The 22,661-nt window shown below is 53.9% G+C and overlaps 1 protein-coding gene, 1 long non-coding RNA gene and 1 other non-coding gene across 4 annotated transcripts; 1 reads left to right on the top strand and 2 right to left on the bottom strand.

Moving 5' to 3' along the window:
* Positions 1–398: 398 nt before the first annotated feature.
* PGAP6 (post-GPI attachment to proteins 6) lies at positions 399–9,655 on the bottom strand. 2 transcript variants are annotated; one of them, XM_057529195.1, is made up of 13 exons: positions 9,392–9,655; positions 5,697–5,874; positions 5,422–5,614; positions 5,021–5,148; positions 4,554–4,822; positions 4,151–4,470; positions 3,664–3,751; positions 3,465–3,588; positions 2,911–3,047; positions 2,324–2,502; positions 2,109–2,255; positions 1,161–1,277; positions 399–812 (listed from the first exon to the last, which is right to left on the bottom strand). In XM_057529195.1, the coding sequence occupies exons 1-13, from the start codon at positions 9,516–9,518 to the stop codon at positions 516–518; spliced, it is 2,304 nt and encodes a 767-aa protein (XP_057385178.1). In that variant the 5' UTR covers positions 9,519–9,655; the 3' UTR covers positions 399–515. The 2 variants fall into 2 exon arrangements, with proteins under 2 accessions (XP_057385178.1, XP_057385179.1); XM_057529196.1 differs by having other exon boundaries at positions 5,021–5,115.
* Positions 9,656–11,398: 1,743 nt separating this feature from the next.
* Positions 11,399–20,449, bottom strand: LOC130704874 (uncharacterized). Its single transcript, XR_009005408.1, has 3 exons — positions 19,343–20,449; positions 18,674–18,858; positions 11,399–12,140 (listed from the first exon to the last, which is right to left on the bottom strand). It is a non-coding gene; the product is annotated as an uncharacterized LOC130704874 (long non-coding RNA).
* Positions 12,161–12,267, top strand: LOC114237906 (U6 spliceosomal RNA). Its single transcript, XR_003623374.2, has one exon. It is a non-coding gene; the product is annotated as a U6 spliceosomal RNA (small nuclear RNA).
* Positions 20,450–22,661: the final 2,212 nt, after the last annotated feature.

The following is a 22,661-nucleotide window of genomic DNA, read 5'->3' as shown; positions in this document are numbered from 1 at the left end:
CATCAGCAGGGGGCATCCCCATGCCCGAGGCAGGCTGGCATTCAGGGGCACAAGGTGTCAATGAGCCAGGGATGGCATAGCTCCCAGCCTACGGGGCAGGGGCCCATGGGAGGTGGGCTCAGGCCTCCTCGGCCCACCTGGGTCTCTCATACCACAGCCTCACAGGGGAATAGGGCAATGGGGGACTCTTACACCACATCTCCCTCCAACCATCCCCAAGCCAGAAGAACTCAGAGCCTGACCCCACATGGTACCTGTGGTCTCCAGGCAGCCAGGCCCAGGCCCCAGGGGCCACTGCAGATACCAGCTGGGACCTGCAGAGGGACCGAGTCAGCTGGCAGCCAGTGGGCACAAGGGAGTTGGGGGTGTGGTCCTCTCCTCTGGAGGAGAAAGCAAAAGAGTGCTCAGGGCAATTTTATTCAGTTGGAAATGGATCTGGACAGGGTCCCTCTCCCTTGGTCCTGCCCCTGGCTGGAGAGATCATTAAAGCTGCAGGTGTCCCCAAGCTGGCTGTGTCATGTGACTGTGTACAGCTCGTCCCGGTGGTTCTTGCAGATCTCATAGTGGCAGGTGAGCTTCTGGGAGCAGGCCCAAGGCTTGGTGTGCTGTTCACGTGGTGGCAGCAAGAAGGCTGCGCTCCCTGCCAGCAGCATGTGCCAGATGCTGTGGGTGTAGTAATAGTTGTCGCTGGTCATCATGGAAGTGTAGATGGTGATGGCCACAGCGGCCATGGAGATGCCGGGCAGGAGGTAGAAGACCCAGCGCTGCCAGGATGGGGGGTAGCAGTGGCGCCGGCGCCCGCAGCGGTACGCCTGGAGAAAACCACCGCACGAGTGTTGGCACAGGGGCTGCAGCCACAGCTCCCAGGGGCCTGCCCAGGTCTGGGAGTGTGGGCTGCTTGGAGGGGTTCAAGGGCACAAAGATCTATGGGTTCCTCAGGCCCAGGCCCTGGGCATGAAGCCACACTGAGCCCCTGTGGGTGCCACTGGCAGCCCTCGGCAGATCTGGAGGACTCAGACCCAGGACTGAGAACATGGCCAAAATGAGGGGCCATGCTCTCTCCTCCCAGAGCGAGCGTGTATGGAGAGCCCATGCTCTTTTACCCCAATTACCAGGAGACGGAGCCTGGGCAGGACCCCAGGCCTGCCCTAGTTCCTTACCCACATGGTGACCATGACCACAATGGCAAAGAGGCAAGGCCCCATTGTGTTCCAGGCGGCCCTGCGGTCCAGCTGCAAGGACATGGCGAAGACCAGAGCGCCCAGGAGAAACAGAACCTGGGCAAAACACAGGGATGATGGCAGGGTCACAGGAGCGCTAGGCCTGGTTCGTTTTTGATGGCACAAGGTCCAGCAGGAGCAGGTGGTTTGGGCCTGCTGGTCATCCCACTGTCCCTACTGCCCCCCAGCACCTCTGCCAGTCCCCTTGGAGCAATTGGCACACCCTGCCCTGCTCTGCTGGCTGGGAAGGAGGTGCCCCTCCTCCAGCTCCTGCATTGCTGGGATCCATCAGTCCCAAGGGTCCATCCACAGGTGGATTTCTAATGTGTTTTGTTTTGTTTTGGCCGCGCTGCACAGCTTGCGGGATCTTAGTTCCCTGACCGGGGATTGAACCCACGCCGCCCTCAGCAGTGAAAGCACGGAGTCTTAACCACTGGACTGCCAGGGAATTCCCCACAGGTGAATTTCTGGGGCACAAACTTGGGCAGGCAGGGCACCAGGGCACGCATCTCCATCAGCCAAGCCCGGCTGCAGCAGAAAAGTCCCCAAAGTGTCTTCAGCACCAGGGACTCCAGGAGCACAGCTGGGCGCTTCTCAGGGAGGTCTGGTCCAGGGTTGGGGTTCCAGGCCTCCTCTCTGAATGGGGCCCTGGGAGAGAGACAGGCCTCGCCCAACCCTGCCCACCACCTTCTTTTCCTGGCATCCTCCGAGCAGCTGACACAGTCCCTTCACAACTGGAGGCAGCCTCTTCTAGCAGGCGACTGGTTAGTACAAGAGGTTTCGAAGGGCAGCAGCCATACCCCATTTCTGGTGTCTCCCTCGACACACTGCGCACATGGGCCTCCGCCCCACCAGAGCCCAGACCCCGGGTATCAGGAAATCGCTCACGTATTTCAGGGCAGCCTTCAGCCGGGCCATGCAGAGGATGGTGACCCATATGGACACTCCGGAGCCCAGGAAGTCGCAGTACTGCAGTGTGTCATAGTTGAGGATGCACAGCACCGCTTCACCCGGCTGGTCGCAGGCGTGGTAGAACTGTGGGGCCGGGTGGTGAGCGGCAGCCCAGGTCCCCCTACCACCCCAAGGGGAGCAAGCAGGCCTACCGTGGAGAAGAACATGGTGTAGGCGTAGACGGAGGCCTCCACCAGGAGGGAGCGGTGCACGGAGATGGCGATGGGGGCCAGGAACACGAGGTTGCTCAGGGTAAGCAAGAGGGCGGCCGCCTTCTGCTGGGCCGCCGTCTGGGCTGTGCTGTTGTCTGTGCAGCTCCACCCACGCCAGCCTGTGGGCCAAGGCAACGCAGAGGGGGCTGAAGCCGGGCAAGTGGGGCAGGCTCGGCAGGGGGCGCTTTGGAACCTCAGGGCCCGCCCCTCACCCAGGGCCCTGCAGAGAAGCCCCTTCCTCACCTCTGAGCAGGCCAGGACAGGTGTGGGTAGGTGTGGGGCACATGTGGGTAGGTGGATGCCAGTGTGGGTAGGTGTGGGCAGGTGTGGGCAGGGGAGGCCAAGATCAGAAGGCAGTACCATCTCTGGGGGTGCCTCTCTGTGCCCGCACGGGGGCACGGTAGGGGTGGGAAGGGGGCATCTGTCCTTGCTCTTCGGGGGCAGAGCTGGGATGGGCTCCCAGAGGAAGGCACAGGGCTGGGAGGCCAAGGGCACGAGTGGGGGGAGACACCAGGACCGTCCCTCACCTGCCTTGCAGCTGCAGCCCGCATATAGGTAGCCATGTCTGCGCAGCAGGAGGCACTGGCCGTAGGGTCCACAGTCGTTCAAGCAGGGCACCAAGTACAAGGTGGTCTCCACGAGGACCGAGGCCTGCTCACACTCCCTGCAAGGAAGGGGCCATAGGAAGCCTGGCTGCTGAGGTCTGCCGGTCAGTCCCCCACCAGTGCTCCCAGCAGGGTCTTGGACACATGAACCCAGAGTTGAGGCCCCCGAGCTCCGAGCCCTGGAGGACAGCAGCCACGAGCTCTGCGAGGCCAAGATGCCCCTCTTCCTCCCGCTGCCCGAGTACCAGCCTGTCTGGGGCTGTGTCCTGGACCAGTCCCCCTGCTTGTGTCCGGACTCTCAGAGCTGCCACGGGAGGAGTGGCCAGGTGGAGGTGGGGAACCCTTTAGAACTCCCAGAAGGCAACTGACCCTGCACGGCTTGCAGGAAGTCGGGTCAGCCCCAAACTGAGATACGGGCAGCCCTGTCCATGGTCCCGAGCGCAACGATTTGGCCGGCTGCCCTCAAGTTTACTTACTCGGGTCTCTCGGGGCACATGAGCTGCAGGGAGAGGTACCAGTTGTCTGTCTCTGGGTAGGGGATGATGAGGTTGGCCGTGGGAGAAGAGGCACTCAGAGACAGCGGGTGGCCCTGGAAGAAGGCTGCAGGGGAAGAGGAAGGCCTGGTCATAGGGAGCCAGAGGGCCTGCTGGTCCCGGGGCCGGATGCCACCTATACCTGTGGTGCAGCTGAGCGAAGCGTTGAAGCTGAGCAAGGGTGAGGCAGCAGTCACACAGGCTACCACTGAGGTGTTGGCAATCGCAGTCTGGAAAGGAGGCCGTTCAGGGTCAGTCCCCGGCCTCCACCTCAAGTTCACCCCTGGTGCTGGGTGCCGTTCTCTGTGGCCCCCGCTGGCTCAGGGCCCACCAGGACCCTTCTCCGCCAGGCCTGGGGCACCCAGCTTCTGACCCTACCTGCAGCCCTGGGCCTGCCGACGGGGACCTGCTGCCCCGCAGAACAGGCCTTCTGTTTCTCAGATGGTGCCTGTTCTGGCCCAACGCCTGCCGGGCTCACTTTGTTGCCCGAAAGGCCACCCCAATCCTGTCTCCGTGCCAAAGTTGGCACAGGGAGGCCTGAGCAGCATCGCTCCGCCCAGGCAGGTCTGAGCCCTGGACCCTGGGCCCTGATCCGAGCCGGGCCTCTAGGGGTTCTTGGACCAAGGTACCTTGTTGACCCGCATGGAGATGGTGAGGGAGCCCCCACTGTCCATGCCCGTGTTGAGGTTCAGCCGCATCACCGAGGGCATGTCTGACTGCACGAGCACCGAGACCCTGTCCAGGGGCTGGAAGCGCACGGATACCACGTCAACGTCTTCCCGCAGGACGGGGAAGCTCCTGAGGCAGAAGGGGCCGCCGCCCACCCTGCCCCTCCTGTCCAGGTCCTGGTAGCTGGGGGTCGGGGGAAGCAGACCGGTGGAGGCGTTGCTGCTCTGGTTTGGGCTGCTCTGCAGAAGGTGCTGGAAGTTCACACTCCACGGCCTGCAGGCTGTCAGGACCACAAGGAGCTCAGCTGGAGGAAGGCCTGAGGGCGGAAGGCAGGGGGCAGAGCCATCTCCCCGCTCAGCCCACCTGTGAGGGCAGCCACAGCACTGAAAGCCACGGACACACGGGGCCCGGCGAGGCTCTTGGCCGTCACTTGCAGCCACCGGTCCCAGGGTGGTGAGGGCAGCAGCAGGCGGCAGGCCTGGGTGGGGCCGCTGCAAGTGAGCACCTTCTGGAAGTTTCCAGGCAGGGTGGCCGAGCCCACGGTGAGGCTCACAGGGCAGCCCAGGCTCCCGTTGGATGCACAGCCCTGCAGCTCCAGCCGCAGCTCTTGGGTGTACTCGGGGACGAAGACTCTGCAGCCAAGGGGATACGGCCTCACTTGGGCTCTGCGGCTTCAACCAACCTCCCCGTATACTTCACCCTCAGAGTGGTAGCCAAAGGGGGCGAGACACCTGGCCCCCACTTCTTAGCACGACCCAGAGACACAGACCCACCGCTTTCACCCACAGTGAGGACAGCAGTACCACCCACTCCACCAAACCTCCACTCACTTGAGGTAGCTGGGGTGGGAGAGGAGGGTCTGTGGAAAGGGCACGTCAGGCTCCAGGATGGAGACCTCGACCACTCGCACGACCAGCATGTCAGGCTGGAAGATGTAGGCACAGGTGGGAACAAAGCCCTAAGGAGAGAGCAGGCACAGGGGAGAAGGGGAAGCAGGAGGGGGCAGCAGGGCTGGACCAGAGAGCCCTAGGGTTGGGGGAGGCGGGGCTGGACCAGAGAGCCTGCGGGGGGAGGGTGTCAGGGCTGGACCATAGAGCCCTAGGGTGGAGTGGCAGGGCTGGGCAGCAGAGCCCTGAGCAAAGTCTGCCCTGGGGAGATGAAAAATAGGGACTGGCCATTCATGCACTGTGGGGTCCTGCCCACCCCCTGTCCCTGGAGGGAGCCCCCTTACCTTCACCTCAATCTTATGGGATGAGGGGGGCAGGTGGGCGGCCACAAACCAGTCCCCGGGTGCTGGGTGGGAGATGTTGACGGAGGCGTTGCTGTGCAGCATCTTGAGGAGGAAGGAGGGCTGAACGGAGGTGTTGTCAGGGAAGCTGGTGCCCAGTGGGTTGATGACGGGAGGGGCACCGTAGCGGAAGTACCTGGAGGCAGGGAGAGCAGGGCAGGCTCAGGTGTCGGCCCAGGCGGCTCAGGCGGGGGCGGGGGTGGCGGACAGGCACCTACACAGTGATCTCCATGTTGGTGCAGGTGGGGCCACTGCCCCTGGACACCTGCAGCAGCCAGCGCAGCAGCACTGTGTCTGGGGGCACCCGGAAGTGGAAGAGCCTGGCGCTGCCATACCAGCTGTAGAAAGCCAGCTTCTGCGGGGCCTGCGAAAACTGCTCCGACACCAGCCTGGCATCTGTGGAGAAGGTGCTGTCAGCCAGGCCAGGGTGCCCAGGATCCCCCTCCCCTGGGGAGAAGATGGAGGCCCTCATGCCTGGCCTGGGCCGGAGAGAAGGGGCGAGGGAAGCCATGGAGCCCCTGGGATGCCTGGCATGCCCACTCTGACCTCGGAAAGGTCACTGCTCCCCCCCAGCCCTTGGCAAGGGCCCAGGGCTCAGAAGTTTTCACTCAGGCATCACGTTCCCACTCACGTCCACACATCCATCTTTCTAAACCCCTCCAGCCCTGCCAACGATCTCTAGCTCACAGGCTCAGTCCCCCACAGCCATTCCTCTGCCAACTTTCCCCAGATCTCCACATCCCACCCACCAGCCACCCCTTATCAACGAGTCCCACAGCCACCCAACACCGATCACCCCAACGGTCTCAGACATTAGAAGCAGGAAGAGCCCCACTCAGAGGGCAGCTCCTCTCCACACTGGTCACAGCCCCCGCTCCCCTCCCTCCACTGCAGCCCTGGCACATCCAGGGCTGAGGGATGGAGTCTGAAGGGCACAGGAAGTGGTCAGGGCGGGAGCCCCCACAACTGCCCTGGGCACTAGACGCCAGGACACTCTCCCCCACCTCCTCTGAGCCTCCCCAGCTCCAGCATCCTTGATCCTGGTTCCACTGGACAGGCCAGGGAGTCCAGGTCTGGAGGCTGGCCACCTGCTCAGGCCATGATTTGGGATACAGTTGCACCAGAGCCGTCATCCCTCCTCACCCAGACAGGAGGCAGGCAGAGACCCTGTGGGGAAGGGACCTAGGCTGGAATGGCTACCCCCAGCTCCAGTGGGCACAAGCCCCTGCAGAGTGGCCCCAGCCCAGGGCTCCCCTGCGCCCCAGTCCTGGCAGTGGCTCCCAGGCCCCCACCTCCATGGCTCCCCAGCTGCCCTCCCCCACACACTCCAAAAAGTTTGCACTTGCAGCCCCCTTTTGTCATGCCAGCCTTTCCCAGACCAGCTCTGAAGGTCTGCTGGGACTGGGCACAGAGGCCTGCGGCCCCACCCAGGATTAGGGCCCTCCTGGGAGTGTCCATTAACTGCTGGAGCATGTGTCTGGGGCCCATGGTGTAACCACCTGCCCAATGAGTGGGTGAGGGTGCCCACTCAGACCCTCCCTCTAAGGCCTCCCACAGAACAGGCATGCTCTGGTGCTCTCTGTGTCCCAGGGGTGGCTGACAAGGCACCTGGGCTGCATGGTAGGAATGGCCCCAGCGCCAGCTCAGGCCTTGTTCTCCTGTGACCTTGACCATCCTTTCCCCTCTCTGGGTCCTAGCTTCCTCTGAGTTGGCTGAGTCGGACAGCACCTCCCTTTGGCTGCCCCTCCCTCCATGGTTAATGGATGTTAAAGTGCTTTAAGAAGAAATGCATTGTGGACACAGCAGGGTGTGGTCTCCCTCTCCTCTGAGCTGGGTACCTCCCCCTGCCCCACTGGGAAACTGGCAACTCACACCACCCCAGCAGCAAGCCCGGGCCCTTCCAGGTGGGCCAGGTGAGCAGGTAAGGGAACCAGGTGAGCAGCTGGCTTTCCTGCCAGCTTCCGTACCCTACCATGGAAACACCCTGAGAAAAGATAGCAGCCCACTTGCAAAGCCAGTCTGAGCTCGGAGGAGCCCAGTATTGGGGGCTGGGCAGGGGTAGGCATCACATAGGACACACTCCAGGCTTTCCAGGTGTCTACTGGCCACCAAGTCCCAACTGCCAACTGTGGCCTGAGTGCCAGGAGACTAGAAGCCACTGAGCTAATACAAACTTTCTCCTGAGGCTGCTGTAGCCCTCCCCCACCCCACCCCACCCCACCCCAGGACCACAGGGCCTTAGAGAAACAGTCAGCCAGCCCACCGGGCACCCAGCTTCTAGATGGGGCCGGGCAGGGGAGGTCCCGCTGCAGTGTGCAGCCCCCTGACCAGAGAGTGGCCAGGTCCTCTGGCCCCTGCCAGCCCTGGACACCTGCAACCCAGCTGGTGGCTGTGAAGTTTCACCAGGTGCATGAGAGATAAGAGAGATCACCCTAAGACCTAGGGGTCCCCATTCCCAGGCCACACAGCCCCTCCAGCACCCCACCCCCAGCTCTGCAGGTCTCCATCTGAGCCAGATGTGGAAGACACATTTCTGATATCAGGGAGCTCCAGCCACATGCACACCTGCTCTGCCCACAACCCCCTCCAAGGACACAGGGCTGGGGGTAGGAGAAAGAAAGTCCCTGAGCCTGTCCTGGGAACCCTAGTAAGGGCACCCTGTCCCACATCCTCCAAACCAGGACAGGCACACAGTGCGGAGACCCCGCCCACCCAGAGACCCCAGAAGCCAGGATCACACAGAAACCAGGATCACTTTAGCAGGCCTGGGAGGTGAGCGGCTGCCCCAGATTTTCCATCTCCATAAACTCTTCATCAGTGACCCCTCACCTAGCCCTGATCCCGGAAAAGGGGGAAAGGAGAAAGTAAGGATGACTTTCTCATCGGTACCCGATGGAGCAATTTCATCAGGGGCCCATCTCGGGGAAACTGCCTTTCATTTCAAGCTGTGCCAAGCTCAGAAACCAGAGGCACAACCCTCAAAGAAACAGGAGCTTGGAGAAGCAAGATTTCAGAGAAGGGGGGATGGGCTGGGAACCAGCCCAAGGCTGTTCTGGGTAAGCTGCCTACTGCCTGGTGGGGCATCTGGGCCCTCCCAGCCCCACCAGCCTGGCCACCAGAGAGCCCAAGGCCTCAGGAATCAGGCAGTTTACTCAGCATCCTCAGGTGTCCTGCAGAACCCCAAGGACAGCACCTTCTGGTCTAGCCACCTCCTTGGGCCTTCATCAAAGGGAGTGGAAGTTCCCAGACAACACAGAGGTGCCCATTTCTCAGAACCACTCTGGCCTGCTAGGGTTCTGAGGACGACTGGGAGTCTAGCCTCCAACAAGCAAGGCCAGCTGTTGAAAGTGACTGCAGTAGGGTGGTGGTCACCTTGGGAGGGGTGGAGGCATTACACCCACCCCGGCTGCTACTTTAGGATCTAAGCAACTTTTTCCCAACACTGGCCCTCTCCCAGACCAGATGGGGACCCGGGAATCCCACGGCCCAACGTTTCTTCCCAGGGGCTCACAGCTCCCCCCCGCAGCTCCTGGAGTCCCAGAAGAGTCCCCCTGGGCCACTTCACCTCCACGTCCTGGTGTGCGAGGCTCGTGCCCGACCAGATCCCGTTGGGAGGAGGAGGAGCAGGAAGGAAGGGAGGACTCGCTCCAAGGGGACCGTCTGGCCGAACCCGGCCCCGGGGACAGAGGAGGGGGCGCGGGTGTCCCTTCTACCGCCCGCTCTCACACTCGGTGCCCCGGAAGGGGCCGCCCTGCGCCCCCAACCCAGGGTGGGGACCTGGGCCCTACGTCCGCGCCAGGTGAGCGCACAGGTGCCCCCAGGTGACTCACAATCCCGGCCGCTCCCCCCGCTGCTCCCTCCGCCCCCCAGCCCGAGCCCCCGGGATGGCGCCCGCGGGTCCGCGCTCGCTCACCGCTCTTTTTGCCGTCGCCGGCGGCGACAGGCGGGGACCGAGCGAGCAGCAGCAGCAGCAGCAGCAGCGGCACCGCCACCGCCACCGCCACCGCCGCGCCCCCGGTCCCGGTCCCAGCCCGGCGCATGGCTCCGCGCTCGGCCCGGCGCTACCCGACCCGCGTACCCGGCCGCCCACCCCCGCCGCCGCTCGGGCAGCCACGGCCGCCACTGCGGCCCCAGCCGCCGCCTCTGCCCTGGGTTCCCATCGTCCGGGCCGGTCCCAGCCGCCGGCGCCCCGGGCACTTCCGCCTGAGAGGCCCCGCCCCGCCGCGAGCTGGGCCGGAGAGGGGCGCCGGGCGCACGGCGCTGAGCTGGGCTCGGGGGGCGCGCGGGGAAGGCGATCTGAAGGAGGATGCGGGGCGGGGGGCGACGCGGGGCGGGGGGCGACGCGGGGACCAAGAGGGCGCGCAGGGAAAATGGGTCGGAGGGAGGTCCAGACTGGTGGGGAATTCGGGCCCGCGACAGTGCGCAGGTGGGGGAGGCGGGGCGGGATGGAGTGGAGGGTCGCAGGACACGTGGGGCGGAGGGAGGAATGGGGGCGAAGGGTGGCGCGGGACCCCGGGAGCCGAGGGGGTCTTGGTTCAGAGGGAGAAATGGTGGGGCGTGACTTGGAACGCGCAGGAGATTCGAAGCGGCCGCGGAGTGTCCCCACATGCTTTCTGGACGCGCTGCGGGGACCCCGGGACGCGAGTGTCTTTCGGTCCCTGCTCGTGGGCCAGGCGCCGCGCGAGGTCCGGCCAGCCTGCGCCGGCTCCTGCCTCCCGGAGCTGGACTCCCCGGCCGGCCTCCCGGCGCGTCACACCACAAAGGCGCTACGAGTATGTGTGAAAAACACTTTAATGGAAAAATGAAAAGGCTCCTTGTACATATTTCGTACACTGTGAAGGTGGCGATTCACGTCAGTGGGTGGGACTCACTCACCCTTGACATCCGGGTAGATTCCAACAGATTAAGGATTTCAGCGTGAAAAGGAAACGATGGAGGGACTGGAAGAGAACATGGGGAAACTTTCACAGTTTAGGGGAAGCGAAGGCTTTTCTACATGTGACCCAGTAGGCTAGAGGCAAGATAGAAATTCAGCTACGAGCAAAACTGCATAACCAAACTCAAAAAACAAGCCTCAAATGGGAGGACACTTGCAACTCACATCACAAAGGGCCGATCTTAATGAGATTACTACTTATAAAGAGTTCCTACAAGTAAATAAGAAATATCAACTCTCCCACAGCAAACCACCAGAGAAGATTCCTAGAAAGGATATGCAGATGAATATTTCCCTCCTTAGAGAAATGCAAACTGAAAAGCACCCAGAGGCTTTTCTTCTTTCACCTAACAAATCTGCAGAGATCAAAAAATTTGATCCTACCGAAAGGGTGGCATTGCCCACAGACTTTCTTAGGTTTGCTGAGCCTCCCGGGAGCCTCAGTCCTGCCACCGCTGTGCATTTTCCCTGCAGATACGGTCACAGAGGCGTGAGGCTGCATTCGAGTGCAGCATGCACCCAGATATTGGTAATGAGGGAATGGGCATTAGAGTCATGGGTACCCAGATCGAAATTCAAACACTGTGATATTATAAACACTGATCCAGTGGGCTGTAAAAGGAAAACCAGGAAGCTCTGTGTACTAATTGGGAATGGTCTACCAGGGGGACCATTAGCTGAAAAAAGGGAAGGGCAGAATAATGTGTTCAGAAAGCTACCATTTTTGTAGAAAAAAATTTTTTTTAATTTGCATGTCTTAAAGACATAGACTGCCTGGAAGCATCCAGCAGCCGGGGAGGGAAGGGAATCCTGTGGCTGAGGATTGGGAAGAGGGGCTATACCTGTTTGCACCTTTCGAACTTTGTACGTGTGCGTGTGCGCGCGCGTGCGTGAGGGTTTACCGGTCGGGAGGGAAGAGAAGCTGACCCGGGGAGCCCAAGGCCACTGAATGCTGGGGGGTAAGGGGGGTGAGGCATGGCGGGAGGGTGGGGGGAGGAAGCCCCAGGTGTGAACCCTTGAAAGAGACCCTTTATTCCTCTGGAATCTAGGCTGGACCCCCCTCACCCGTGGCCGCAGGGGGCTCCCAGGTTCTCAATTTAAAGGGACAGAGACCAATTCTGGATTTTGCTGAGCTTCGATTTTAGTGCACTGTACTGACCCAGATCATGCTGGGGACAGCAGCTGTGGTCAGCACTGAGCCCCGCAGACTGTTCCAGCCGAGATCCATCCCTGCCCCAGGCTGGGCTCAGCGGTCCCCCACCAGCCCTACCCACTCTGAGGGTCACCTCAGTGTGAGGCTCCCGGGCCAAGCTCCCCAAGCAGGCAGGAGAGGAGGCATCGGTGCTCCATCTAGGGGGCTCAGGAGAACTCTGCTAAGTAACAGAGTATTAATAATGGAAAGGAGGGACTTCTCTGGTGGTCCAGTGGGTAAGACTCCATGCTCCCAATGCAGGGGGCCAGGGTTCAATCCCTGGTCAGGGAACTAGATCCCACATGCATGCCGCAAAAAGGTCCCGCATGCCACAACTAAGGCCCAGCGCAGCCTAAATAATAAATAAATAAATATTTTGTAAAAAATGGAAAGGACCCACCTGGGAGGCCTCATCTGAAGATGGAAACAGGCCCAGTGGCAGGAGGCCCCTTCTGGAGGTCTTGCGAATACACGGTTCTGTATCCTACCTCACACTACACAGAAAAATGAACTCCAACTGGATCAGGTTGTCAACTGTCAGGAATAAAATGATAGTGCTCGCCTCAGCAGCATATATACTAAAATTGGAACGATACAGAGAAGATTAGCATGGCCCCTGCACAAGGATGACACGCAAATTCGTGAAGCGTTCCATATTTTTAGGCGGGAAAGAGGGGGGAGGGATAAATTGGGAGATTGGGATTGACATTTACATACTACTATATATAAAATGGATAATTAATAAGGACCTACTTTATAGCACAGGGAACTCTACTCAATACTCTGTAATGACCTATATGGGAAAAGAATCTAAAAAAGAGTGGATATATGTATATGTATATGTATAACTGACTCACTTTACTGTACACCTGAAACTAACACAACACTGTAAATCAGCTATAATCCAACAAAATTTAAAAAAAAAGAATAAAATGATAAAAATATTAAAAGGAAACTAGAACATGTCCCCTAGAATACAGGCATGGGAAAGAATTTCTTGAGCAAGACAGGGAACCGGGGAACATGAAGAAAAAGTTACTTATTTGACTACATTTTTAAAAATGCTATGTAATTATAAAAAAGTGTGAAAGGATAGACGTCATCAATTAAGTCAAAAGACAAATGGGAGAAAACATGTGCTATGTGTGATAAAAGGTGAATATACCTAAGATAGAAAGGAAATTCACACACTGAAAAAAAGACAGTCCAAAAGAAGACACTGGAAATATCCCATAACCCGGCAATTTACAGGAGAAGATGAGAAAGATGAAAGTGGTCCACTGGTGGCAGTGGGTGACAGGGGCAGAAGATGTTGCCAGGGCAGGATGCCCTGAGAGTGATGCTCTGGTTTGAGTGCTCCCCCTTGGCAGCCCTCACCAGCTTCCCTGGGCTGGCAGAGTGGGGTGAGGCTACCTGGGACCCCAGCTCCGAGAAGAAGCCACCCACACTGGCTCCCCCTGCAATGACCCGAGCAGGGGTGAAAAGAGGTCTAACATGTTTAAAGTTGGAGTCCCAAAAGAATAGAACGAGGCAGAAAAAAACATGTGAAATTTGGTGAAAGACATTAATGTACAGATTCAAGAAGCTCAGTGAATCCTAAGAAGAAATTGTACAAAGAAAATCACACCCAGGCACATAATAGTCAACTACTGAAAACCAAACAAAAAGAAGAAATATTGAAAGCATCCAGAGAAAAATTACATTCAAGGGAATAACAATTCAAACAATGTATGACTTCTCTTCAGAAACAATGGAGCAGACAGGACAGGGGGAAGGAGAAAACAGACCTACATGGTTGCAAGATTCCTGCATCTTACATGAAGTGGCACAGTATAAATTCTAAATAGTCTGTGAAATGTTAGGGATGTAATTACAATCCCTAGAGCAACCAGTATAAAAATAATGCTAAGGTATACCTAAAAATCCAATAAATAAATTAAATGGTATTTAAAAATATTCATTTAATCCGAAAGAGGTCAGGAAAGGAGGAAAAGAATATAAATCAGAGGGAGCAAACACAAAACAAATAATAAAATAGGAGATCTAACTCCAACCATATCAATAATTACATTAATTATTCATGGACTACACACTCCAATTAAAAGGCAGAGATGATCAGGCTGGATTTTTTAAAAAGCAAGAAGACACAGATGGGTTGAAAGTAAGCGGATGGACAAAGACCCAGCATGCAATAATAAACATGAGAAACTGGAGTGCCTATATTTCTATTAGATAAGGTGGACTTCAAGACAAAAGGTATCACCAAAAAAAATTTTTTTTCATAACCATAAAAGGGTCAATTAATAAGGAAGAAATAAATATGTATGCACCTATAAAAAGAGCGTCAAGGGACTTCCCTGGTGGTCCAGTGGTTGAGACTCTGTGCTCCCAATGCAGGGGGCCTGGGTTCGATCCGTGATTCGGGAACTAGATCCTGCATAACATAGCTGGGAGCCCGCATGCCGCAACTAAGACCCACCGCAGCCAAATAAATAAATAATTTTTAAAAAAACAGTTCTCCATAAACTTCAAAGAATTTGGGTGATACAGAATATGTTCTCTGACCACAATGGAATTAAATTAGAAATCTATAACAATAATTAGGTATCTAGAAATCAGTTAAAATCAGACTCAGGGTCTTCTGAGAGGCTGCTGGTTTGCAGGTGATGGGGAAGGGGCAACCTGGAAACTTCCACGTTTACCCAAAGAGGCACAAGATTAGAAACAGCCAGAGAGCCGGTGTAGGGCAAGGAGACAGCAGCAGCAGGGCTGGTACGGAGTCTGGTTCTCCTGGGTTGCCCCCTCCTCTCACCCTGCAGGGCAGGGTCTCTCCAAGCAGGAATGTCCCAGAAATCCAAGGCTGTCGCCCCTCATTCCCCACCCACCTCATCCTTAGTCAGGCTGCAAAAGTGTCAACCAGGGCTTCAGTCACCTCAAGGCTGGACTGGGGTAGGATCTGCTTCTAAACTCACATCCGTGGCTGTGGCCTCAGGTCCACACTGGTTGTTGGCCAGAGACCTGGGTTCCTTGTCAAGTGGACCTGCCCGTAGCGCAGCTGGAGCTCCACGCAGGATGGGGGGAAGGAGAAAGGAAGAAGCAGATCAGCGGGGTCTGGTCACCAATCCTGAAGGCAACCTCCCATCTCCTGCTGTTTTCTCCTTGTCACTGGGTGCAGCCCACACTCCAGGGGAGAGGGTTACGGGAGGGTGTGGGCGGAGTCGTTTTCTGTTATTAACTTGTAAGAGTTCTTCGTAAATTCTTCATACTAGACCCTGATCAGACTTATGAGTTGCAAATACTTTCTCTGGCTCTGTAGCTTGTCTCTTCCCTTTCTTGGTAACTCCACGCTGTTCACCTAAAGGGGTTTGGTCAGCTGAGATTCTCACTAGCACTGAGGAGTTCCAGTGGTCCACATCCTTGCTAATATCCGGAATTTTCAGACTTGGAGATTTGTACCATGACTTTATTTGCGTTTCTCTGATTACTCCTGAGGCTGAGCACCTTTGCGTTATTTACTAGCTGTTAAAATTTCCTCTTTGGAGAAATGAATCTTCAAGTATTTGCTGTGCTGTTGGGCCATTGGTCTTTTACTCACTGATTTCTGGTCATAGAGCCCTAGACGTGCATAGGTTTTAAGTGGTGGAAATATTCTTTCCTGTCCTGTGACTTGTCTTTTTCTTTCTTCATGGTCTGTGTGTGTGTATTTAATATATTTTATTTTATTTTATTTTATTTTTTTTAAATTTTTATTTATTTATTTATTTATTTATGGCTGTGTTGGGTCTTCGTTTCTGTGCGAGGGCTTTCTCTAGTTGTGGCAAGTGGGGACCACTCTTCATCGCGGTGCGCGGGCCTCTCACTATCGCAGGCTCTCCTGTTGTGGAGCACAGGCTGCAGACGCGCAGGCTCAGTAGTTGTGGCTCACGGGCCCAGCCGCTCCGCGGCATGTGGGATCTTCCCAGACCAGGGCTCGAACCCGTGTCCCCTGCATTGGCAGGCAGATTCTCAACCACTGCGCCACCAGGGAAGCCCCTATATTTTATTTTTAAGAGTTTTAGATTCATAGCAAAGTTAAGCAGAAAGTGCAGAGAGTTCCCATATACCCTCTACCCCCAAACATGCACAGCCTCCCCCAATATCACCATCCCCCACCAGGGTGGTCATTTGTTACAGCTGATGAACCTACATCCTAATCACCACAGTCCATAGCTTACATTAAGGTTCACTCTTGGTATTGTACATTCTATGGGTTTGGACAAATATATAATGACATGTATCTATCATTATAGTACCATACAGGGTAGTTTCACTGCCCTAAATATCCTCTGTGCTCTGCCTGTTCATCGTTTCCAGCGCCCAACCCCTGGCAATCACTGATCTTTTTACTGTCTCCAGAGTTTTGCCTTTTCCAGCATGTTATATAGTCAGAATCATACAGTATATAGCCTTTCCGAACTGGCTTCTCTCACTAAGTAATATGCATTTAAGTTTACTCCATGTCCTTTCAGGGTTTGATGGCACATTTCTTTTTTTCTTTTTTTTTTTTTTTAAAGACCTGTTTTGTTTTTTACCTTTTATTATAGAAATTTTCAAACATATACTGAAATCAAATAATACACTCAAGCCCTCACATACCTATCACCCCAGTTCAACAATCATCAACATTTTGACAGCTTTGTTTCATCTACTCCCCACCTTTTCTCCTTTTTCTTTTAATTTTTTTTTTAAATTTATTTATTTTTGGCTGTGTTGGGTCTTCGTTGCTGTGCCCGGGCTTTCTCTAGTTGCGTCGAGCAGGGGCTACCCTTCATTGCGGTGCACAGGCTTCTCAATGCGATAGCTTCTCTTGTTGCGGAGCACGGGCTCTAGGCGGGCGGGCTTTAGTAGTTGTGGCACGCGGGCTCAGTAGTTGTGGCTCGTGGGCTCTAGAGTGCAGGCTCAGTAGTTGTGGCGCATGGGCTTAGTTGCTCCGTGGCATGTGGGATCCTCCCGGATCAGGGCTCGAACCCGTGTCTGCTACGTTGGCAGGCAGATTCTTAACCACTGGGCCACCAGGGAAGTCCCCCGTATTTCTTTTCATTGCTGAACTATATTCCACTGTCTGGATGCACCACAGTTTATTTATCCATTCACCTACTGAAGGACATCTTGGTTGTTTCCAAGTTTTGGCAATTTATGAATAAAGCAATTATGAATAAAGCTGGTATAAACATCCATGTGCACTTTTTTGGGGACATACATTTTCAACTCATTTGAGTAAATACCAAGTATAATGATTGCTGCAGCACATGGTAAGAGTATGTTTAGCTCTGTAAGAAACCACCAGAGGGCTTCCCTGGCGGCGCAGTGGTTGAGAGTCTGCCTGCTAGTGCAGGGGACATGGGTTCGATCCCTGGTCTGGGGGGATCCCGCATGCCGCGGAGCGACTTGGCCCGTGAGCCACGACAGCTGAGCCTGCGCGTCTGGAGCCTGTGCTCCGCAACAGGAGAGGCCGCGATGGTGGGAGGCCCGCGCACCGCGATGAGGAGTGGCCCCCGCTCGCCGCAACCGGAGAAAGCCCTCGCACAGAAACGAAGACCCAACACAGCCAAAAATAAATAAATAAATAAATAAAAATTTAAAAAAATAAAAAAAGAAACCACCAGAATATATTCCAAAGTAACTGTTAGTTACATTTTGCATTTCCACCAGTGATGAACTAGTGTTCCTGTTGCTTTACATTCTTGTCAGCATTTGGTATTGTCAGTGTTTTAGATTTGGGCCATTTTAATGTCTTCATGGTGTTTTTTATGAAGTTCTTCATTTTAATGTAGTTGAATTTGTCAATCATTTTCTTTATGATTAGTGCCTTTTGTGCCTAAAGAAATTCTTCCTCTTAAAAGGTCCTGCTTAGGGCTTCCCTGGTGGCACAGTGGTTGAGAACCTGCCTGCCAATGCAGGGGACACGGGTTCGAGCCCTGGTCTGGGAAGATCCCACATGCCGCAGAGCAACTAGGCCCGTGAGCCACAATTACTGAGCCTGCGCGTCTGGAGCCTGTGCTCCGCAACAAGAGAGGCCGCGATAGTGAGAGGCCCGCGCACCGCGATGAAGAGTGGCCCCCACTTGCCGCAACTAGAGAAAGCCCTCGCACAGAAACGAAGACTCAACACAGCCATAAATAAAAATAAATAAATAAATAAATAAAAATAAAAAAAAAAGGTCTTGCTTATAGTTTCTTACCTTCTGAAAGCTTTATAGATCTGCCTTTCATATTTAGGCCTTTACTCTACCTGAAATTTATTTCTGTGTATGTAGGATTAGGTCTCTCTCTCTCTTTTTCTATATGGATACCTGATTGAGCCAGCAATGTTTATTGAAAAGTCTGCATTTCCCACTGATCTGCAGTGGCTCCTCAATCATATATTCGGTGCTCGTACATGTATGAGTCTGTTTCTGGGTTCTCTATCCTGTTCCCTTGGTCTACTTGTCAATACCTGGGCCAACACACGGTTGGAATTATTACAGCAATGTAACGAGGACTGATAGCTTGCAGAACAAGCCCTCTCATCCTCATCTTCTTCAGAGAGTCTGGGTAGTCAGGTCCCTTGCATTTCCATATTGTAATTCGAGACCACAAAACAATCCTGTTGGAACATTGATTGGGGTCTGTGGGTCAAGGTGAGGACAGCTGACCACTGGCCCTGGGCCCTGGCTCTATCTGAAGGGCTCAGGGGTGCAGGGTCCGAGACAAGATGTCTGTCGTCCTAAGCCTCAGAAGGAACTAGGGCTGCCTTGCCAGGAGGAAGCTGAATGTGAACAACTTGGAGACAAGAAAGTCATGCACCAGATCAGGACAGAGATTGAGAGAAAGGACGTTGTTGCAGACCAGCCTCACTTGGACCAAACCCGGCCGGCTTGGGGGAAGGAGAGAAAAGACTCTTCAGGTGGATACATGGTGGGGGTTTTAACCCACGTGAAACTGGACCTGTAACAACTGAAAATGATCTGAGGGCTATGAGATCTACTCCTCAAGAGATGGGAGAGGAGAGTCTAGAAGGGAGCAATGCGGTCACGGAGAAATAAATACCGAGCAAATGTATTGATAAAGTGCTTCCACGTTTAGTGCCGGACGCGGGAGGAGAGTCAGCATCAGAGGAGAAATGAACAGCCTCGTATTTGTGCTCTGCTGTATCAAATGTGGTCATAAAGTGCTTCCTTCTGGTATCTTCCTGTCTGAGGCTGGGTTTCCTGGAGGTGGACCCTGATGTGGACCTGTGTGAAAATGTGAAAACGATGTTTTAGGATGTGGTCCCAGAGAACACTCAGGGGGAGTAGGAACTGGGTCTGGAAAGGGAAAAGAAGGAGGCCCAGGTCATGGAACTCTGGCCTGATCTCTCGGGAACCTCTGAAGGCACCCCAGAACTGTTGCAATATGGGGGCCAGGGAGATGCAGGGTGCACATCTCTGCCTCTAGGGGAGGTAAATCTCCCAGCAATCCCATCTGGCACAGTGGCAGTGGGTCTGGAAGCCTGAGGAGGGCGTCAGGGTGCAGGAGAGGGACAGGAACAGGGACCAGAGGGGACAGGACAAGACAGGACAGAGCAAGAAGCAGCCCACGTGCCAGAACCCTATTCCCTGAGGCACCGTCAGCAGCACCTTACAGAGGAGGGGACGGGGCTCAGAGCGGGTAAAGCTGTAGCCTTAGGAGAAGGACCAGGGTCGAAACTCAGGTGTCCTAACTCACTCAGCCAGCCACCTGTGAGCCTGAAGTCTTCACACAGAAGCTGCACAGATCCTGGCCAGAAGAGGATGCAGGGAACTGTGGTCGGAGGAGCAGTGGACCTAGGGCCACTCTTCTACTTGAGCCCTGGCTTGGCCACTGAGAAGCCAAGGGATTCCACATCTCAGATGAGCTCAGTTGAGCCAGGCTGGGTTGAGTGGGAGGCATCTCAACAAACTACCCCAAATCTCAACGGCTTCAACCAACAGCCAGGATATTTTCTGCTGACTCTTTGCTGAGTCGGAGTTGGGCAGGGTTCAGCTGGTGGCACTTCTGCTCCTTGAGGCATAAGCTGGGGCTGGAACTCTCGAGATGACTACCCACACTTCTGGTGCTTTGGTAGGGATAAGCTGGGGGCTGGTGGCTCTTTCTTTCTCTTTCTCTGTGGCTGCCTTAGGCTTCTTTACATGGAAAGGAAAGTCCAAGCCCGTGCATCCCAAACGGCAAAGGCAGAAGTGCAGATCTCTAAGGCCCAGATGAGGATGTTACCCAGCGTTTGTGCAGACACAACCAGCCACAGGGCCAGCCCAGATGCAAAGGGGGTGGGGAAGCAGGCTCTCCTCCCAACAGGAAGTGGCCACCTTGCACAGAGCAGGGGCGTGAGCCATGTGCTGCACTGTCTCTGGGAACAGGGATCAGTCTGGGGCTGGGCTACAGCAGCCTCAGAGTCCCAGAGCAGTGTAGGGCCTGACCTGTGCAGGGTTGGAAGTGGTTTGATGAAATAGCTAAGATGTCTCAAGACATTTAAAATATGTGACATAATAATACATGCTTTTTCATTTTTTTGGTCTTTTTTTGTTTTTTCTTTTCTTATTTTTTGCTTTTTCATCTTTGAAAAAACAGCTTTGTTGAGAAATAATTCCATACTAAACCATTCACCCATTTAAAATTTACAATTCAATGATTTTTGGTGTACTCACACATATGTGTAACCATCACCACAGTCAATTTTAGAACATTTTCATCTCCTAAAAAGAAGCTCCAGGGACTTCCCTGGTGGTCCAGTGGTTAAGAATCTGCCTTCCAATGCAGGGGATGCGGGTTCAATCCCTGATCGATGAACTAAGATCCTACATGCTGCAGGGCAACTAAGCCCGCACGCCTCAACTAGAGGGCCCGCACGCCGCATTGAAGATCCTGCGTGCTGCAACTAAGACCTGAAGCAGCCAAAAATAAAATAAAATAAATAAATAATTAAAAAAAGAAGCTCCATACCCTTTAGCTATCACCCTCTCATTCCCCCACCACTCCCCACCCCCAGCCCTAAGCAACCACTAATACTACTTTCTGTCTCTGTATACTTCCCTATTCTGTACTTTCACATGAATGGAATCATACAATATGCAGCCTTTTGTGACTGAATTCTTTCACTCAGCATAATGTTTCCAAGGTTCCTTCAAGGGAATTCCCTTGCAGTCCAGTGGTTAGGGGGAAAAAAAGTTCATTCAGGTTACAGCATGTGTATTTCCTTCCTTTTATGGCCAAATACTATTCCACTGCATGGACTGACCACATTTTGTTTATCTATTCATCAACTGATGGACACTTGGGTTATTTCCACCCTTTGGCTACTATAAATAATGTTGCTGTGAAAATCTGTGTACAAGTTTTTGTGGACATGTACTTTCATTTCTTTTGGGTATATACCTAGAAATAGAATTTCTGAGTCATATGATTCGATTTTTAATCATTTGAGAAATTGCCAGACTATTTCCCAAAGTCGCTGCATTATTTTACATTTCCATCAGTAATGTAGGAGGGTTCCAATTTTTCCACATCCTCACCAACACAGGTTATTATCTGACCTTTTGGTTCTAGCCATGCTAGCGGGCATATAGTTGTCTCTCAGGGTTTTGATTTGCATTTCCCTGATGACTAATGATGTTGAGCATCTTTTCAGGTGCTGAATCAAAGTGATTCAGTTATATATATATATTCTTTCTCATATTCTTTTCCATTATGGTTTATCACAGGATATTGAATATAGTTTCCTGTGCTATGCAATAAGACCTTGTTGTTTACACATTGCATATATAATAGTTTGCATGTGCTAATCCCAAACTCCCAATCCATCCCTCCCCCACCCTCCTCTCCCTTGGCAACCACAAGTCTGTTCGGTGAGTCTGCTTCTGTTTTGTAGATAAGTTAATTTTTTAAAATGATACTTTTTTAAATACATTTTTATTGGACTATAATTGCTTCACAATACCGTGTTAGTTTCTGTTGCACAACAAAGCAAATCAGCCATATGCATACACATGTGCCCACATCCCCTCCCTCTTGAGCCTCCCTCCCATCCTCCCTACCCCACCCTTCTAGGTCATCACAAAGCACCAAGCCAGTCTCCCTGCTGCTTCCCACCAGCCAACTGTTTTACATTTGGTAGTGAATATACTCCGATGCTACTCTCACTTCGCCCCAGCTTCGCCCTCCCACCCCATGTCATTAAGTCCGTTCTCTATGTTTACCTCTGTATTCCTGCCCTGCAACTAGGTTCATCAGTACCTTTTTTTTTTTTTTTTAGATTCCATATATATGCATTAGCATATGATATTTGTTTTTCTCTTTCTGACTTACTTTACTCTGTATGACAGGCTCTAGGTCCATCCACCTCACTACAAATAACTCAGTTTCATTCCTTTTTATGGCTGAGTAATATCTCATTGTATACGTGCCATATCTTTTTTTTTTAACTTATTTATCTATTTATTTATTTTTGGCTGTGTTGGGTCTTCGTTTCTGTGCGAGGGCTTTCTCTAGTTGTGGCAAGCGGGGGCCACTCTTCATCGCGGTGCGCGGGCCTCTCACTATCGTGGCCTCTCTTGTTGCGGAGCACAGACTCCAGATGTGCAGGCTCAGTAGTTGTGGCTCATGGGCCCAGTTGCTCTGCGGCATGTGGGATCTTCCCAGACCAGGGAACCCGTGTCCCCTGCATTGGCAGGCAGATTCTCAACCACTGCGCCACCAGGGAAGTCCCCACATCTTCTTTATCCATTCATCTGTCGATGGACATTTAGGTTGGTTCCATGTCCTGGCTATTGTAAATAGTGCTGCAATGAACATTGTGGTGCATGTCTTTTTAAAAAAAAAAAAAATTATTTATTTGGCTGCACTGGGTCTTAGTTGTGGCATGCGGGATCTAGTTCCCTGACCAGGGATCGAACCTGAGCCCCCTGAATTGGGAGCGCAGAGTCCTAACCACTGGACCACCAGGGAAGTCCCGTAGATAAGTTAATTTGTGTCATATTTTAGATCCCACATATAAGTGATATCATATGGTATTTGTCTTTCTCTT

The sequence above is a fragment of the Balaenoptera acutorostrata genome, chromosome 15 (assembly GCF_949987535.1).
Source record: "Balaenoptera acutorostrata chromosome 15, mBalAcu1.1, whole genome shotgun sequence".
Classification (NCBI taxonomy): domain Eukaryota; kingdom Metazoa; phylum Chordata; class Mammalia; order Artiodactyla; family Balaenopteridae; genus Balaenoptera; species Balaenoptera acutorostrata.
This window is presented reverse-complemented; position numbering and strand designations above follow the sequence as displayed.